This window comes from Phyllostomus hastatus, unplaced genomic scaffold (genome assembly GCF_019186645.2).
Source record: "Phyllostomus hastatus isolate PE091 unplaced genomic scaffold, TTU_PhHast_1.1 phas_contig_86, whole genome shotgun sequence".
Taxonomy (NCBI): domain Eukaryota; kingdom Metazoa; phylum Chordata; class Mammalia; order Chiroptera; family Phyllostomidae; genus Phyllostomus; species Phyllostomus hastatus.
This window is the reverse complement of record NW_025333977.1, coordinates 31,529,057-31,546,571: the sequence shown is the minus strand read 5'-3', so window position 1 is coordinate 31,546,571 and position 17,515 is coordinate 31,529,057. Positions and strand designations below refer to the sequence as shown.

At 33.6% G+C, this 17,515-nt stretch overlaps 1 protein-coding gene across 3 annotated transcripts in view; it reads right to left on the bottom strand.

Annotated features, from left to right (window-relative positions):
* The window catches only part of ATP11B (ATPase phospholipid transporting 11B (putative)), a 104,296-nt gene that overhangs the window by 41,459 nt on the left and 45,322 nt on the right, over positions 1 to 17,515 (bottom strand). For all 3 annotated transcript variants that reach the window (XM_045850957.1, XM_045850958.1, XM_045850956.1), the window contains exons 9-19: positions 17,135 to 17,199; positions 14,553 to 14,634; positions 10,659 to 10,809; positions 9,271 to 9,468; positions 8,541 to 8,783; positions 7,816 to 7,991; positions 7,305 to 7,373; positions 5,952 to 6,025; positions 5,775 to 5,878; positions 3,400 to 3,581; positions 2,070 to 2,273 (exon numbers count right to left, since the gene is read on the bottom strand). In XM_045850957.1, coding sequence (XP_045706913.1) covers positions 2,070 to 2,273; positions 3,400 to 3,581; positions 5,775 to 5,878; positions 5,952 to 6,025; positions 7,305 to 7,373; positions 7,816 to 7,991; positions 8,541 to 8,783; positions 9,271 to 9,468; positions 10,659 to 10,809; positions 14,553 to 14,634; positions 17,135 to 17,199 — 1,548 coding nt within the window. The remainder of the gene's footprint in view (positions 1 to 2,069; positions 2,274 to 3,399; positions 3,582 to 5,774; positions 5,879 to 5,951; positions 6,026 to 7,304; positions 7,374 to 7,815; positions 7,992 to 8,540; positions 8,784 to 9,270; positions 9,469 to 10,658; positions 10,810 to 14,552; positions 14,635 to 17,134; positions 17,200 to 17,515) is intronic.

Genomic DNA, 17,515 nt, shown 5'->3' with positions numbered 1-17,515 from the left:
TTATTCTCTGTACCTTTTCCCCCTCTCTCCTCCTCCCACTCCCCTGTTGCTAACCTCCTTCAAGATTTTTAGAATATATACTTCCTGAAAGTCTGAAATCAAAATCACATTGACTTATATGATTATCTCAGGAAATACACTCCACCAAAAAGATGGTATCTCTAAAATAAAATAAAAATCTCATATACCAAAACTAGGATTCATTTTAAAGTATAGTCTTCACTTTGTATCATAGCTTCTGTACAAAAAGGGAAATGAATAATATTCATGATCTTAAAAGGCTCACTGCAAGTATGACTTAAAGAATATATTCAAAACTACAAATAACAATTATCTTTAGGTAACTGTAATATATTACTAACCAGCATAATTTTCTTTATCATTTCCAGCATTTTTTAGATGGACATTACTTTTGTAGTCAGGAATATTTCAGTAGGAATACAGGGGTGTACAAACATAGGTTTACAATTGTGAGTACACAAAACAGTTTATTCTTGTATTATTATTTATTAATTATTACATCATTTTCTATGCAAACAACTGTAAACCTACTTTTGCCCACCCTTGTATACCTAGTCAATGATTCTGAAGAATTATTTTAAGTTCTCTTTGACATATGGGACTTAAATGTTTAGACAGTCACAGTGGTGTTCGAAATGCTCCCAACTGTAGTATAATTACCCAGATCAATCACCTTTTTGAACTCAAGCAAATAATCCTCTGAGAATAATACTGTCTATTTAAAACAACCCAGACTTTTTTCTTTAAGAAAACCCGAAGTTATCACCATATCAGTGTGTGTATTAACAAATGTAAATAAAGCACTGAATGTACACTGAAGCTGTGGCATTGCCATTTTGCATTTCTTTTTCTGCGCTAGTATCACAAGACTGAAAATGGCAGGAAACTGAAGAGACCTAAGTATCTGCATATAAGCAACCCTGAGTCTTATATGGTAGCACTCCTAAATTTATTGTGAAAAAATTAGACTGCATTAGATGGGGGCTCTGAAATAAAGTTGATCTGCATATTTAAAAGAAGATTTAGAAAAAAAAGAGAATGAATTTAGGGTACAAATATTTATGAAATTATCATTGAATAGTAAAGTGCAGAGTGATTTCCCAATTTGGTCATGTGAACTGGATGAGGAGCTGCACATATTTTGTATAAAAGGCCTGAAGTAAATATTTCAGTTTTAGGTTTTGTGGGCTGAGAGGCTAAACTGAGGATATTATATAGGTACTTACAACAATAAAGACAAAAAAATTTTTATTAAGTAAAAAAATGTAAAAATAATGAAGTATAATTTAAAAGCAGTACAAGTCTACTAATGAGAAGAATGAAAATCATTTTGAGGGGGGGAGTAACATTTTGCTTAAACTGGGGTTTAATGCTCCCCATCAAAATCAATTGCAAATGTCCATCTTGTAATGCTGATTTTGTAATGAAATTTTACATTTTAATACAACAGAACAATCTGCGATGAGATTTTATATTTCACTTTGAATGTCTTTTTAAACAGGTAGTATATTAAAGTGTAACTGAATAATACAATGCTCTGCATCTAATTTGATAAAAATAACAAATACTCCACTGTGCTTTAAAAGGCCATTTTTCTTGTTTGGAGCTGATAAGTAAATACCGATAACTAAAATATAGTAAATTGTCCTATGTGTGGTGCTCAAGACACTACAGGGTTGTAATTGTGTCACTGTGACTTGAAGTATATCAAACAACAGTGAGAAATGAAAAAAGTGCTTCATAAGGTCTCTGCTGTAACTACTCAACTGCTCTGCTTCAGAGCAAAAGCCTTCATTGATGACACATAAATAAATGAATGTGGCTGTGTTCCAGTAAAAGTTTCTTCACAGGCAAACTTTATTTATAGATAAAGACACTACAAAGAAAGAAAACTATAGGCCAATATCCCTGATGAATAAAATATGATAATTTTCACAACATGAAATAATGTAAAAATTATTTTGAGCTCATAGGCTATAAAAAATAGGCAGTGGACCATAGTTTGCTTATTTCTCAAAACTCAATGATTCACATAATTATATTCTTACCTTCTGGCAAGCTGTCTCAACTGTTCAGCACATTCGCTGTCTGATTTCTGGTTTATAAGTTCAAGGATATTCATGGTTCTGTGGAAATGTCCACACGATAAACTCACACTAACAGCTGTTTCATGTTTATCTCCAGTAAGTACCCAAACTTTGATACCAGCCATTCTCAATGCTTCAATAGTTTCTCGAACTTTATCTTGTAGTCTAAAAATAAAAGAAACAAAATTAGCAGTAAGAAATACTTTTCTGATTGTATTTTAAGTATAAATCAAACAGTATAAGTAAGGTAAATTCTAGACTTTTTGACCTAGGAATTGTTATAGTAACATTTAGTTCAGTACTATAACTGAAATTTTTTCCCATTAAGGAAGAAACAGAAATAACCAAATCAGTGATCATCTATGTAACATAAAAAAATTTCTAACCTCATATTTTAAGAGTATATTTTCAAAGATGACTTTTACAGAACCAAGTATATGATCTACATAAACTATTTTATAAGAAAGTCTTACATTTCAAATTATAAGATTTTTCTTTTTGATAAGGAAATCTCTTAGATCAGCAGTTCAAAAATTAGACTTGTGAATACCCATAGATCTAAGAGGCAGAGAAAATATAACAGAATTCATAGAATTCAATTTAATTCACATAACTTAACTCAAGAAATTAAAACATACATTGAGATTGATACTGGGAAAAAGGACAGGGAATAAATGAACCTCAAGGAATTCACAGGCTAATAGAGAAGAAAATCTTCAAACAAATAGTTTTAATATACCACCACAAGGACAACACAGATCTAGAAAATACAGAGACTTCACAGAAAGAGCCTTTTAAATCCTGTTAGAAGTAAGGAAAGGTCTTACTGGAGTGGAATAATATTTGAAATATACTTTATAACTAGTTATTCAAAAATGGGTAGCCTTGCCAAGGAACAAAGCCGTAAAATAGAATAGTTTTAACTTAGCTGTTGTTCAGAGAACTACAGTCAGTTTGGGACTACTGAAGTATAAAGTGGAAGGATGCAGTGGGGGACGGAGAGGCATGAGAACTAAGCAAGTGCTTAAAGTCTTTGTATGGCACACACTGAGGAGTATTCTAAAATTTCATCTACAGGCAAAATTATACATCTTTCATCTACTTCAGAGACTTGGCTAGAAGAAAAATTATACATACTCAACTGGAAGAAAAGGCTTTAAAACTCTTTTGATTTTTAAATATATTAAGTTATTACAGCATGTTAATAAGTGAAACTTATGTCAGAAATCAGAAACAGCTAAAAAAGCTCTTAGGAGAGAAAAATGATATTGCCCATTTCCCTGATACTTGCCTGTCTTCTACTGCTGTAGCTCCAAGTAATATCAGGTCTTTCTCTATGAACTGGAAGACATTAGCCAACTTCTCTTCCCGTTGCTGCAAGGCAGTCCTGGCTTCAAACAGGCGCCTGTCCATTACCTCATACTCTTTAGATGTCAACTGTCTATAGGCCATGCACAGAGTTCTTAGCCCTTTCTGAAACAGGAAAAGTAAAGACAAAAATTAAATGAAAACAACTAATATGGAATCAAGAAGTCACTGAAATAAAACTGAAGAACCCATTACTAAAAGTCAATTACAAATAATTTAAAAAGTACTATCATCTAATGATAGAAAATAAGTGTCACAAAGTCCTAGTGATAGGAGTTATGGAATATATATTATCATAAGTCTTTCAATTTCTGATGAGTTCTTAAAACGTTCTCAAAACAATTATGGTCATTGAATTGTAGAATATTAGAGAACAGATAGGATCACATGATTATCTTTTCTGTGGTTATTAAACCTGGAAATCCAGGGAGTCCCACAATGGTGCCTTCACAACTGTCAAGACCCAGGTTCTCCTTTCCTGTTTTAACCATTACAAATCCTCTCCACCTACTTCAAAATAACTTTTTAAGCAGAGGGAACCATAATTTCCTGAGGGTTTATGGTATGACATATTTGAAATAAAGAAGTCTGCAAAGTGGGCACTATCAAACAATACTTTCTAGAGCCACTGAATGATTTTAAATTGCACCACTACATCTTCACTGGTGAACTGGAATTACACAAAATTTAAAATTATATATTGGATTTTCTGATCCTACTGGGTTCAAGTTTTTATGGTGTTGATATGTGAAAGTTAGTATTTAAATCCAAAAGTCTATTTTAAAAGTTTCTTTTCTTGCTATATATTTTCCTTAGAAAAACCCAAATTAAATGTTCTAGTAACAGAACTTGGAAAGGGAGATTTTAAAGTATTATGTAATGTTATTTAGCACATTTCTAAAAAGTGGCATTCCTTGACTTACAAATGACCCACACCTATAAATTTTTTAACTGTTCCTCTTAAATAAAAGTTAAGGGACTATGAGGTTTATTAACATATGAACTTAATTAGTTCATTCTACACCAAACATTTACTGGGTGCCAACTGCATGCTGGCACTGTTCTGAATATTGGTATGACAGTCAGGTGGAACATGTCTTTGTTCCATGCATGTCACAGTGTGGCAGGTGAATCATGTCATCGACAATTAGGGGACCGTATTGCAAAATATGGGAAAAAAGAAATATTGGGAGTAATGGGAAAAAAGAAACCATAGGTGAAGGAAGAAGCTGAGCAGAGATGAGTACATGGCATACATACATTTACAGAAATGCAGCAATGAGAGATCGTGAGGTCCTAAGACTGAGAGCTGCTTAGTAATTTTCCTGTTCTACATAACTTGCATACTTTGTTTCTGAAAGATTCTCCTACATTCTTTCATTGAGACACATAATTCATATACCATAAAATTCATTCCTTTAAAAAGAATATTTCAGTAGTTTTCAGTGAATTCAAAGAGTTGTATAATTATCTTTAGTAATTAATTCCAGGACATTTTCATCATAGCCAAAGGAACCCCACATCCACTAGCAGACATTATCCCTTCTCCCCCTCCTCCCAACTCTGGCAACCACTATGAGTTTGCTTATTTCTATATTAATGGACTCTGTGGCCTTCTATGACTAGCTTCTTTCACTCAGTGTAATCTTTTCAAGGTTCATTCATATTGTAGGCTATATCAGTACTTTATTTCTTTCAATGGCCAAATAACAGTCCACTATATGAATATGACACACTGTTTAATCCATTCATCAGATAATGGACATTTGGGTGCTTCCATTCTTTTGCCATGCTGCTGAGGGGTAATGCTGCTGAGAACAGTTGTGTACAAGTTTTTGTATAGCTATATGTTGTCAATTCTCTCAGGTGTATACCTAGGAGTGGAATTGCTAGGTCACGTATTATACTCCATGTTGTGTGAGAAACTGCCAAACCATTTTCTAAAGTAGCTGTATCATTTAAATTCCCACCACCAATGTATGAGGGTTCCAGTGTCTCCACATCCTTGAATTCCTCTGTATTCTTTTAATAACTCTATCCACTTTTTTATATAGTAATGTGAGTGGTCCTTGCAGCTATAAGTGCCCTGAGTTTGTTCAAAGAGAAGACGCATTTTAGCAGGTTAATTTTTAACCAAATAGGGAGCCAAACATAATTCTATAATTTTTGAAAAATTAAAGCAAAAAAACTCCAAATCTCTCAAATACACATATATACACACACATATATACACACACATACATATATATGTATTTATGTACCTTTCAGAGTTTTTAAATCATAGAAATTTGCACTCACCAAAGCAAATTCATCTACATGAATTCTGGTTTTTTCTATTTCTCCACCTATACAGTTAGGGAGAATTGATGATTCAGCTCCTTTAGCAAATAAAAACTTCTCACCTAAAAAGAAAAATGAGTTATCAAGCTCTTAATATTAGATAAATAAAAATTCATAAAAATTTAGGTTGGTTACCTGAAGGTGCCTGTACAATTACACTCATTCTCCTACGATCTGAATCAAATTCCAGAATATGAAGCAGTTTGTACCTAATGAAAAAAAGATAAGATGAAACTTTACTTTTTTGAATAACATTAAGTAAATATTTAGAAAGAATCCCTACAAAAGATAAAAGTGGTTAATTTAGAACACAAAATTAACCTCAACTACATTTTCAAGATGGCTGGTTATAGAAATACAAGAAAGTAGTATTTACTGAGTACTTACCAAATGCCCTGTACTTTACTTTCCTATGCTCTTTAATACCCATGAGAACCAGAGGAGGTAGGTCTTACCTCGTTTTACAAATGAGGACTATTAAACTCAGACAGATCAAGTAATTTGCCTGAAGTCAAATAAACTTGTAAGTGACAGGGCAAGGACTGAAATCCAGATATGCCCAGTTCCACGTCTTTCTCACTAAGAAAGGTGGCTGATTCTCAACTCTTTCTTCTGCTCAGACACACCTGAGAAATACAGCACACTCACATGAGTAACAGAGGCTCACTACAGCAGTGATTCTGAACCTAGGACAGAATATGTCTACATGGGTAGGGAACAAATGCCTTTCTAAGGAGCTGTAAAAGAATCTGTGTGGATGGGTTAGGTGTGGATTGAAAAGTATCCTGGATGAATTTATACAACGATGTACATATACAATGCTGAAAAACACTGACTGGAATGATGGTTTATAAGCTGACAGAATGAGCTAGACAGGCTCCCACATGAAAGTAGCCAAAGAGTAAGCCCTACTTAGTTTGTAAAAGCATACTTTGAAAATGCACAGCTATAGTTGAGATGACTGAAATGGATAAAACCATGAAAGAAAGATCCAAATGTAGTAAGAATGGTCAAATTTATCATACAATGGAAACAAGATAGCTTTCTCTTAATGTTTAAAAGATAAAACAATAGAAAATGTAAGAAAGTTTTTCTTTATTAGCAAGAAACTTAGGAAACTCATTACCCAGGAGTGTGTAAAAATAAACATAAATTCAAGAACCATTAAGCTAAAATACAGATGAAAGATTCAGAACAGATACTGTTACCACTATGATGAGACATAATGTAATAACATCATTTTAGTGCTGGGTCAGTAAACTTTTTCTATAAAAGGCCAGACAATAAGTATTTTAGGTTCTGTATGACAAATGTGGTTGCTGTTGCATATTCTTCTTCTTCTTACAACCCTTGAAAAATGTAGTAATTTGTGGACTGTACAGAAACAGGCTGTAGAGCGGATATGGCCTGTGGGGCTCAATTTACCTGTATCTGTTCTATACTAAATGCTTGGTATATAGAAAATTACAATATAGAAAAAAAAATTACCGTTCCAGTTTTCCAAGTGTTTTAACTTCCATAGTTTCTTCAGAATTGCCAATAAATACAATGCCCATTCTAGGAATTAAAAGGAGAAAATATAAAAATTTAAGGAATTATTATTTTATATTTCACAATACATCATTCTAACTTAGCTTGAATAAAAATATTTAAAACATAAGTTTAAGATGTATTTTGAAATATTTCCTTTCAATATGGCATTATTTTTAAGAACCTGAAGGATCAGAGTAAGTCCAAAACAATACACACGCATATATTCTCACAACTTGTATTATTCATACTTGATAATAACCAGATTTTTTTAGAGATCACTTCAAAACATGACTCTATTGCAAGCTTAACAAAATTAATGACACATTTCAAATTCTCCTTAAAAATTTAAATTACAATTCTACCTTTATGTGTTTATGAATTTTGTCTGACAATTTAATATTCTAGTATTTTCACATTTTTACTTAAAAGGTATTTTTCTGCTGATCTGGAAATCAGACTAACCTACCTTGCAGCAGCTTCCACTAGAGCCTTTTCATCTGGTGAAGATGCATAGTATTCCAGCTGGGAGGGTGCAAGGTTGGACTGCCAGGGACCATCACCGATGCCATCAGTTTGAACATTACTAATTTGTACAGTGTGACAGAGACTGACTGCTTTAAAGAAGAGATCATGTTCTTTAATCTGCAGAAACATAATTAATATTCACACCATAAATACTATTCCCAAATAACATTTAGGAAACCAGAAACAGAAATCTAAAAAGTACGAATAAATAGTTAATAATTTGGTGACCTAAGATCTAAAATAACAATGCTACAATCTTGAATTGCCTAAGTAACCGCTGTCTGCTTCTGACTTTAAAGAGTGAAGTGTCACATTTGCTTATGACTCCCAATTTTTTAGGAGGCATAACCAAGTTGTAAGTTAAAGTGAAACCTCTTTTGTTGAAGAAGTGAGGTCTCAGAAAGTATTAAATAAATTTAAACTCTATTTTCCAGCAAAGTCTTCTTCACTTCAAGGCAGTAAGGACTTTCCTTAACTTACTTCCATTTAAATACCAACAGAACTGATACAAACACATATGAAGTGACAAGTTAAAATGGGTTCTCACTATAAATTCTCAGTATTAGTCAAAGGATATACATTTCAAATACATTATTTCTTGCTCCACTCATACAAAGACTACCATTTCCAATGACATTTCCTATTTATTAACTCAAACTTGCTTACCAGTTCAGTTTCACTTTCAGGACTGGCTCTAAAGGAAGAACTGGATGTAATATGGGGCAAGTTGTTCAGATGGGAAAAACTACTAAGATAACTTAAGCTGCCTTCTGCAGAGTCTGGTGTTGGTCCTTCGGATACAAGTCTGCCATTAATTTCTTGGTATTTTATGCCGTTAATTGAACATTCCCGAAACTGCATCTCATTTTCTGTCAGTGTGCCAGTTTTATCTGTAAACACATACTCCACCTAGAGACAGAAAACAAAAAAAACCCAAACCTTTGTGTTCATAGTCCTATGTTAAACAAAAACAGTAGGTCTCTATTTCCTTAAGTCTATTTCTTAAATTAGTAATACGAAAACAGTTAAGATAATGCCAATAAATGAATATTTATTAAATCCCAAATTGTAATATAACAATATTGGGGGGTCTGTAGGGAGGCAAAATGGGTATGTGTGTGAAAGAAATAGTGTGCGAGTTTTGTCTTTATGTTGCATAGTAAATAATTTCTAAAATGTGAAAATCTAGAAGGGATACTATATAGAAATAGGGTACCAGATAATGGAAGAAACAGCTTGAAAATTTAAAAATGGTAAACAAAATTAGGTATGGAGCAAAGTAGGGCTGTTTTTTGGTATAAGCCTTGTAGTATTTTCTTTTTTACTAGTTTTTTTGTACATGTATTGTTTTGATAAAAATAACAAATCAGACAAATAAATTAAAAGGATCATTTACCTGCCCAAGCTCTTCATTCAGATCTGAAGTATTGACTTGAGCTTTCTGATCCGATTCTTCATGATAGAGATCAAGATCCCAACCAATAAAAAATGATCCAAGAAATTTCTGCATTTCTACTGTCACGTATAATGAAATTGGAATGATGAAATTGTAGAGTACCAAAAAGGCAAGGAAGTCTGAAATAAATCTCAGAATCTAGAGGAAAAACATGATTGTTTGATAAGTGAAAATATGAGAGTATTTCCACCATTATATTGTAGAAAATTATCAGAAAGTTGCATGTCTAAACAAACCATTAACTATATTTTGAAGCAGAATAGCCTCATGAATTAAAATTCATCTTTTGAATTCTTTTTAACATATTACCTTGGTAGTTTTATTGTTCAATAGACTCTTAAACAAAGTAAAAGGGAATAAAAGTTAAACTCAAATCACTTAATTTCTTACTTTTCAGAAGCTAACAAAAAGCCTGGTGTGACCAAAACTGCTTTTGGCAAATTTTTAATTATAATCTCTGGAATATGCTTACCATTCTACTTCTACTCTTCAAAATTACAGATAACTAAAAATTGACTGTAATTTTTAAAAATTAAAAAATAGTTGCCAGGCTAGAACTGCTAGAATTTAAAATTCTTAGAATTCCAGGTCACACAGGAACAGCCTATTTCAATGGCACAACAAAACCAAATGTTAAAACCAAATGTTTCCCATTCTGGGAAAGTAACTGCAAATGTGATTATCTGCTGTGTGGTCTGAGATTCGAACCTGTATTTCAATATTTCTATTTTAATCTGAAGTGAAATTTGGAGAACTAGTTCCCAAAATTCTAGGTTAAATTCTGTTGGTAGCCCACATTTAATTAATTTAAAACTCTGCACAACATGATTTGTGTTATTACTTCATACCATCAATTGACTGACAGTAAGTAACATCCCTTGAATAATTCTGGCAGAATTGAAAATAAATCAACTTACTCTTTATTTCACTTATAGTACACAGGAATAAAAAACTAAATTTGTAATATTCAAGTGGAATGCCAATACAGATGATTTAAATTTTTATAATTTATTGTAACTATTCAAGTCACACCGCAGAAAATATAATTGCTTACATCCTAAAATGCAAAAAGCAAGCTAGTACAAACAAGCTGGTACTCTTCTTTTGCAATGTCCTTTAATTTCACTTACTTTGTTCCGTTTTATTTTCATTTACAGTTTACTTTCAATATTTTGTGTTGATTTCAGGTGTGCAATATTCCTTTGTCACCCTTCCATGGTAATGGTTTTTAGGAAGGTCACAGTGGTCACTCCTATCAGAAGTCACTACCAAAGAACTTGCTAGACAATAGTTTCCTTTACAGCAGAGTGAAGAACACCATAAAATACCTTACTACTATTTCTTTGATGTTCTGTTTTTTGGTTATACCAAGGTTCATCCCATTTTTCTTCAGCTTGCCATGTATATTTCAAGATAGTACTGATGATGGCTTCAGAAATAAGGATTATTAGATAAATTATCAAAAATGTATTCATTGACCTGAAATGAGAACAAGAGAATATAGAACATACCAATTATGTGTTACTATATACGGCTTGGAAAGTAATACTGACATTAAACAAGATATTAAAATATATGGTATTATAGCAGCTATTTAAAGGACAGTCTTTGTTTTTAAGAAATGACCACTCAATAGAATCTAATAACTAGCAATAAAATAACCAATACATAAGATTATAAGACTATGATAGCTATATTACTGTTCAAAATGCTAATAGTAACTGACAGTTTTTTGTGTGTGTGTAGGTAATTATTCTAAGATTTTTTATATTTTTAGGATTTAATAATTTTAAGTATAAAAATAACTAACATTTAGATAGCATTAAGATATATAAAACTTTTATCATGTCTATTAATTTGTTTGATCTTTATAAAAACTCTGTGAGGAAGAGATTACATCCTTCTCAATGAAAACTAAAGCCCAAAAATCATTCTGTAAATTTCCCCAAAATCACACAGGTTAGGAACTGATTACAGAATCCCTCTTCTTTTCACTGGGCTAGCTAAACATAACAATATTTCATTAGACAAGATTAATATTAGGTCTTTGTTTCTTTCACCAGCATTTTATAATTTTCATCATTCAGATCCTGTATTTTGTTAGATGTACATCTAGGTATTTTTTTGGCGAATGACTGCAAATAGTATTGTTTTTAATTTTGGTTTCTGTCATTGGTATTTCTAGGTAGAAATGTGTATATTTCTAATGTATTTCTAATATACACATTTAGTGCTGTGACAATTAAATTTTTTTTTTTAATCCTCACCTGAGGATATACTTATTGACTTTAGAGAGAAGGAAAGGGAGGGAGAAAGAGAGGGGGAGAAACAATCAGAGGTTGCCTTTTGTACTCATATGCGCCCTGACCAGGGACACACAACCCACCCATGTGCCCTGATCAGGAACTGAACCTGAGACCTTTTGTTTAAGGGACGACACTCCAACTGAGCCACACCAGCCAGGGCAATGACAATTAATTTTATGCACCAACTTGACTGAGCTGAGGGAGGCCCATACAGCTAGTGAAACACTATTTATGAGTATGTCTGTGAGGGTGTTTCTAGAACAGATTCATCTTTGATTCAGCAGACTTAACAAAGTAATACGTCCTCACCAAGGCAGGCAGGCATCATCCAATCCACTGAGGGACCAAATGGAACAAAAAAGGGGAGGTAGAGCAAATTCTCTCTCTCTCTTTCAACTGGGCCATCAGAGTTCCTGGTTCTCAGGGCTATGGACGCCAGGTTATACCTGGCCCCATGGTTTTCTGGCCTTTGACTCACACTCAATTATATCATCAGCTTTCCTTGGTTCTCTAGCTTGCATATGGCAGGTTGTTGGGCCTTATGGCCTACATAACCCTTTGAGCCAATTCCTATAATAATCTCCTCCTATATATAACCTATTGGTTCTGTTTAACTTTAGCTGCATCCTAGAAAATTTCATGAACTGTATTTTCACTGATTCTTAGATATTTTTAACAATTTTCTTTGAGATTTCCTCTTTTACCCATAGATTTAGAAGAGATCCAGTTACTCCATATCCTTGCCAATACTTAGAACTATTAGTCTTTTTAATTTTCAGCATTTCCAGTAAGTGTGTACTGGTATCTCTTTGCAGTTTTAGATTATATTTCTCTCATAACTAATGATGCTGAACATTTTTTATGTGCTTATTGGCCATTTGTATACTTTCTTTGTGATGTACCTGCTTCATCTTTTACACATTTTCTTCATTAGGCTGTTTTCTTTTTAGTAGATTTATAGAAGTTTTTACAAATCGTTATACATTTTGGGTACAATTCCTTTATCAGATGTTTTGTGGATATTGTCTCCCAGTTGATAGCTTGCTTGTTCTTTTCCTTAAATGAACAGTCTGATGAGCAAAAGTTTTAATTTCATGGATGTTTATAATTTTCTTTAATGGTTATTGCATTGTGCACCCTAAGAGACACTGACTTATCTCTAGATTATTAATGTATCTTCCTAAGTTTTCTTCTAAACTTCTATAGCATTAGCTTTTATGTTTAGATGATTTATCTTGAAAAAGATGTTTTTCTTTTCATCTAAACATCTAAAATGAAGCATCTAAAATTATGTTTGCATGATTCATTTTGGTATATGGTGTGAGGTAGAATCTGAGGTGTGTTATCCCCCCCCCATGGATATCCAATTGTTGTTATATTATTTGTTGAAAAGACCATCATTTTCCTCATTGAATTTACTTGATGTTTTGGTTGAAAATTAGTTGACCACATATAAATAGGTCTATTTCTCAACTTGTTATTTCATTCCATTGAGCTATCATTTTTGCTAATACTATACTATATGCACAATCAATGGAATAGAATTGAGAACCCAGAAATAAAACCATATGTATATGGGCAAATAATTTTTGATAAAGGAGCCAAAAACATACAATGGAGAAAAGAAAGCCTCTGCAACAGATGGTGCTGGGAAAACTGGAAAGCCACATGCAAAAAAATGAAACAAGACTACAGTGTGTCCCCATGTACAAAAATTAATTCAAAATGGATCCAAGACCAAAATATAAGATCTGAAACAATGAGTTACATGGAAGAATAAATAGTAACTAAACTTATAGGCCTTGACCTTAAAGAAGATTTTATGAATTTGACCCCAAAGGCAAGAGAAGTAAAGGCAAAAAGAAATGAATGGGACTATATCAAACTAAAAAGCTTCTGCGCAGCAAAAGAACTGCTAACAAAACAAAAAGACTATCAACCAAATGGGACAAGATACCTGCTCCAACAAGGGGTTAATATCCAAAATACGTACTTGGCTAAGCTCAGACACCAAACACGGTCTGCACTTCAACAGGCAGCAACAGAATACTCCATTCAGATCTTTCAGCTTGCTGATACATACTGTTGTGTTGCCGAGCCCCCTGGGGCCTCTCCTGCACACGTGCAGGTTTAATGGCCAAGCAAGGTTTTAGACATAATTTATGTGTAGGTTTCAGAGTTCACTTCCTTCTGTGGCCCCCTCCCCACATAATTTTCTCCAAACTGTCTGTAAAGAATCTGGCTCTCAGCCCTGGCTGGTGTAGCTCAGTGGATTGAGCGTGGGCTGCGAACCAAAGCATCGCAGGTTCGATTCCCAGTCAGGGCACATGCCTGGGTTGCAGGCCACGGCTCCCAGCAACTGCACATTGATGTTTCTCTCTCTCTCCCTCCCTTCCCTCTCTAAAAATCAATCAATCAATCAATCAATCAATAAAAAGAATCTGGCTCTCTGATGCCCTATACAGTACAGGAATTGGAGAGTGCCCTCAGGCAAAAAGCTACATTCTTACATTTTCCCCCTTGTTGATACCATCTTTCAAGAGCAGATTCTTTGCCAGTTTCTGTCTTTTTTGTTGCTGTTACTCTCCAGAGCTTTCAAACAGTTATTTTTAATAATATTTTGTCCAGGCTTTGTAATTGTTACCGGCAGGATGATTAACTGATCAAGTGATTCCATTATTGCTGGACAATATTTATTTTAAAGCCATAATTTAGTATCTGCTATATCCTAAACATTGTATAAAATGCTACATATATACAAAGATAGGAGAAACTACCCTTATCCTCAAGGATACCACTTTGTGTTGACGTGACATTATATATGTATCAAATATTTTTATACACAAAATATTTTATAGATAATAGGTACACCCATAGCTATATTTATGTGCAAATAAATGAAAATAGTTTTCTTACTTTTCTACTGCGGATCGTTTCTGTGACTTGCTCTTATAATTTAATGCCATCTTTGTTTCCATTCCAGTGTATACAGCAACACCTGCAAACAAAACAAAATAGTTTTTAAAATAATCTCCTAGCATGCTTCACAAGAGAAATGTACTCACCAGCATGAAAGCATCTAAGAAAATGCATGTTCTGACAGCTGTTACAATTAGGCTTTCCTTTTTTGGAATTTAAAAAGGCTTTCCAATTCCATTTTAAGGAACTCCAACTGCTCAAACTGCTGGATGAGGAAGGCCTCCTGGAGTTTCTGTTCCTGAGTTATAACTGAGATACGTGAATGAAAGGGATACTATCTGAGGTGCAACTGATGGAGCAGAAGGATTTGGAAAAAGAAAAATGGCAGGGAAGGCCATTACAGCTAGAGCAAACAGTGTTAACAAAGACAGACATGGAAAAGCACTTTCTGTTAAGTTGGGACAATAGACTGGGATCAGAGTGTGAAAAACCCTGAATGCCAGAATCTGGAGTCTGGACATAATTTCATTAGCACTGAAAGATACTATGGAAATCTATCAGAGTAAATAAAGTAAACACAAGGAAAGGGTCATCTGAAAAATCTGTGCACATGTGAACGACTCTTGAGATGAATCAGGACAGTAACAGTGGGACTAAAACTGGGGAGTGAATGAAATTAGGTAAGACCAGCCTTGTAAAAAACTTTGCCGGAATCAGATCTTGGTGTGAACATTAGCTCTGCCACTTACTAGTTCAGTGCCCTTGGGCAAGTTATTTAATCTCTCTAGTCTCAATTCCCCCACCTTTAAATGGGGGGGGGGGGACCCAAAAAGGAAACAAAAACCCTCAGAATTGTTGTGAGGTTTGTGTGACAAATTAGCAAAATGCCTAGAAACAGATAATCAATAAATGTTTATGCTCATTCGTAAGTAGTAAGATTTGAGAAACAGTGTAGGATTCATCATGCTCTCTTGATTAAGATTTGTCCTGGAATTTTTACCATTAGAATTATTCCTTAAAGGCAGAATTACAACTCAAATGCAAAGGGAACCAAAGTTATAGAAATCAGCCTGAATGATATAATAGAGAGAGGTGGTACTGAGGAAAAACAAGAGCAGACCCAACTAAAGTCATTCAAATACAAAACTTTTAAGAGCATGAGAAATTCTTACTGCTAGAGAAATGTGTTGAAATATAGCATTACATGACAGGGTTTAAAAGCATTGGCATTAGAGATTATTCTCTAGCTTCTACCATTTATTATGGTTTCCTCTTTTTAGATTGTGGTAAAATATATGTAGCATACAATTTACCATTTTAACCATTTAAAAATGTACAATTCAGTGGCACTGAGTATATTTGTAGTGTTTTGCAACTATCCTCACTACCCGACTTGACAACACTGTCATCAGCCCTAAAGAAAGCCCCACACTTATTGAGAAGCATTCCCCATTCCCTTCCACTACCCAGTCCATGAATCTACTTTCTGTCTCTTATGAGTTTGCCTATTCGGGGTCTTCAAATAAACGGGATCATACAATATGTGGCCTTTTGTGTCAGACTTCTTTCACTCAGCACAATGTTGTCAATGTTATCCGTGTTGTAGCATGAATCAGCAATTCATTTTTTTAAAGTAAATAATGTTCCACTATGTGGATATCCTACATTTTGTTTATATATTCATTAGTTTATGAACATGTGTGTAGTTTCTACCCTCTGACTATTGTAAATAGTGACATTATGAGCATTCCTGTACATGTCTTTGCTTCAACACCTTTTCAGTTCTTTTGGGTATATATCTAGGAGCAGAACCACTTGGTCACATGGTAATTCTACATTTAACTTATCGAGGAAATGCTGAATTGTTTTCTACAGCAGCTGCAACATTTACACTCCCATCAGCAATGTATGAGGATTTCAATTTCTCCACATCCTCAACCAACACTCATTTTCCATTTTTTAAAAAAGTATATGGATTTTTTAAATCAGAAAACCTAATTGTGAGAGATAAGATAGATGAAAGAACAGAATGCGGATGGACCTCAAAAGCTGTAAACATTCAGTAAATAACAAGCTGGTCAGTATAATTGATTTTTAATTAATTAATTAATAGATCTCCAATGCAAGAGCACTATGCATCCTTTTGGTCCACCTGATATACAGTCATATTGATAAGAATTTGTTGAATGAATGAATGAATGAGTCAGCAATTTTATCCATCCAATCTAAGAATAATCACAATGGAATTAATCATGGTTTACTATGCCATGACGCCAGACTACACTGATTCTCATCCACCATGAATGCCAGAATTATCTTCTTAGCACTCAGTTTCACAAGCATCAACAAAGAAAATACAAGAGCAAGGTTCTAGTCTATTACTCAGAAAAACAGGATTATTAACAAAAAATACAACCAAAATTATATTAACATGATTTTTATAAGAAAATTATCACAAGCAACATTTAACTAAGTAATAAGTTATCCAGTCAAAAGACCACAAATGCTGTACTTTTGAATATACTTCATATAAAGCATCAGCATGAATCTTTAATTAAACATTTTCAAAATATACAAACCAAAAATCTCTTTTGTGTTTTTTAATCTGGCTCCACGAAGCAAGAGACTCTCTGGTCCCAGAGGTCTAAGGGGGAAAAAAAGCATTAACTGTATTAAAATTTTAATTGAATTCTAAAATGTCATTTTCCACAGAAAGTACCTGAGTTATGGTTACAACACTACTTTTATACAAAAGCAAAATCTGAGCTATTATCTAGGTTGATCACAATATTAGTCACCAAAACAAAAACACCTGCTTTAGCATTTCAGTCACTTTAAGATCAGTGGCTCAGAAATAAATTATGCTGGTAAATAAACTCACAAAGCCACCAGACCGGTTCCAAAAATTTTAAACATAAAACACAACAAAATAAAAGGTTAAGCAATGATTTAAAAACATT